Here is a 2,500-nt window from a genome sequence, read left to right as displayed (position 1 = left end):
AGATTGTTTGGAGACTCGGCTTGACAAATCCATTTTTGCGCGCAAAATGCGTCGACATTCGTAACCGCGATCGAACCCGTCTTATCTACCTTGAATCGTGAATTTCCGATCGTTTCCGCACAGAAAATGAACACTAAACGCAAACCTTTTAACAAACCGAACGAACCATCAACATCTAGTGGCGCTAAAAAGTATCGGTAAGTGCTGTTGAACCCAATCTCAATCCACCCATTTCTAATTTTCCGGTTCATCAAACAGCGGTGAGGACGAGGAGGATGAGTTTGAGAATGATTTCGAGACGGAACTGGCCATGCTGGATGATGATGCCGATACCGCGCGAATCGGACTGGGACCGGAAAGTGAGAACACTTGTTCTAAGTGGAGCCGCCCAGCACCGGAACCGCTAGAACCGTCGACGGATGCTTTGATATTTCAGCAGATCGACATCGATCACTACATCGGTCGGCCGATGCCCGGTATGCCAGGAGCTCAGATCGGCCCCGTTCCGGTTATGCGAATGTTTGGTGTTACGATGGAGGGGAACTCGGTATGTGCGCACGTTCACGGTTTCAGTCCCTATCTGTACATTGCGGCACCGCGAGGCTTCACCAAGGCGCACCTGTCCGAATTCCGTACGGCGCTGGACAAATCGGTGCTGAACGATATGCGCTCGAACAAGGAAAATGTACAGGAGGCCGTGCTGGATGTGGCTCTGGTCGAACGTCAATCCATCATGGGCTACAACGGAGAGGATAAGTTCCAGTTCATCAAAGTGACCGTCGCGTTGCCGCGGTTACTGGCGGCCGTTAAACGCCTGCTGGAGAAGGAACAGATGTTACCGTCGATGGATTTTCAGGATTGCCGCGTGTACGAGAGCAACATTGACTTTGACATTCGCTTCATGGTGGACAGAGGAGTGGTCGGGTGCAGTTGGATCGAGCTACCCCCCGGTACGTGGTACTATCGGAAGAAAGGCAAAATGCCCGCACCGGAAACACGGTGCCAGATTGAGGTGGATGTAGCTTACGATGCATTCATTGCACACGAGCCGGAAGGCGAGTGGGCAAAGGTGGCCCCGTTGCGTATTCTTAGCTTCGACATTGAGTGTGCCGGACGGAAGGGTATCTTTCCGGAACCGCAGCATGATCCCGTCATTCAGATCGCCAACATGGTCATCCGGCAGGGTGAACAGGAACCGTTCCTACGCAACGTCTTCACCCTCAACACTTGCGCACCGATCGTTGGGGCCCAGGTGCTTAGTTACAATACGGAACAAGAGCTGCTTGATCAGTGGGCCAACTTTGTGCGGGAACTGGATCCCGACATTCTTACCGGGTACAACATTAACAATTTCGACATCCCGTACCTGCTAAACCGTGCCAGCCATCTCAAGGTGTCCCGATTTGAGTACCTCGGACGGATCACAAACATCCGCTCGGTGATCAAGGATACGGTCATCCAGTCGAAGCAAATGGGCCGGCGAGAGAACAAGTACGTCAACTTCGAGGGTCGCGTTCCGTTCGATTTGCTGTTTGTGCTGTTGCGTGACTACAAGCTGCGCTCGTACACGCTCAACGCGGTCAGTTATCACTTTCTGCAGGAACAAAAGGAGGACGTACATCATAGCATCATCACGGATTTGCAGAATGAAAGTGAGCAAACGCGACGCCGGTTGGCTATGTACTGTTTGAAGGATGCCTATCTGCCGCTCCGACTGCTTAACAAGCTGATGTGCATCGTGAACTACATGGAGATGGCCCGTGTGACGGGTGTTCCGCTGTCCTGTCTGCTAACACGCGGCCAACAGATCAAGGTCATGAGCCAGCTGCTCCGAAAGTCCAAGGTTGCCGGTTATCTCATCCCTTCCTACCAGAGTTCTGGCTCCGAGGAACAGTACGAGGGAGCAACGGTCATCGAACCGAAGCGTGGCTATTATGCGAAACCGATTTCGACGCTTGATTTCGCTTCCCTATACCCCAGCATTATGATGGCCCACAATCTCTGCTACACGACACTCGTACAACCGAACATGAAGGACAAGCTAAACCTCACTCCCGATCAGCTGACGCACACGCCGGCAAACAACGTGTTCGTGAAGGCTTCCGTCCGCAAGGGGCTACTGCCGGAGATCCTCGAGTCGCTGCTAGCTGCCCGTAAGCGTGCCAAGGCGGACCTCAAAGTGGAGACCGATCCCTTCAAACGCTCCGTACTGGATGGTCGTCAGCTGGCGCTCAAAATTTCGGCCAATTCCGTGTACGGTTTTACCGGGGCACAGGTTGGTAAGCTACCGTGTCTGGAAATTTCCGGCTCCGTAACGGCCTACGGTCGCACGATGATCGAGTACACGAAGCAGGAAGTCGAGCAGCGGTACACGGTGGAGAATGGGTACGAGAACGATGCCGTCGTCATCTACGGCGATACGGATTCAGTGATGGTGAACTTTGGCGTGGAGACGCTCGAGCGCAGCATGGAGCTTGGGAAGGAAGCGGCCGATTACGTG

General features: G+C 53.5%; 1 protein-coding gene across 1 annotated transcript in view; it reads left to right on the top strand.

Moving 5' to 3' along the window:
* Positions 1 to 75: 75 nt before the first annotated feature.
* LOC125955897 (DNA polymerase delta catalytic subunit) overlaps positions 76 to 2,500 on the top strand; it is a 3,720-nt gene continuing 1,295 nt past the window's right edge. Inside the window, exons 1-2 of the mRNA XM_049687212.1 lie at positions 76 to 197; positions 259 to 2,500. The exon at positions 259 to 2,500 is cut by the window's right edge and continues 1,295 nt beyond it. Of these exons, the coding sequence (XP_049543169.1) occupies positions 127 to 197; positions 259 to 2,500 (2,313 nt within the window). The 5' untranslated portion in view covers positions 76 to 126. The remainder of the gene's footprint in view (positions 198 to 258) is intronic.

The sequence above is a fragment of the Anopheles darlingi genome, chromosome 3 (assembly GCF_943734745.1).
Source record: "Anopheles darlingi chromosome 3, idAnoDarlMG_H_01, whole genome shotgun sequence".
NCBI lineage: Eukaryota > Metazoa > Arthropoda > Insecta > Diptera > Culicidae > Anopheles > Anopheles darlingi.
This window is presented reverse-complemented; position numbering and strand designations above follow the sequence as displayed.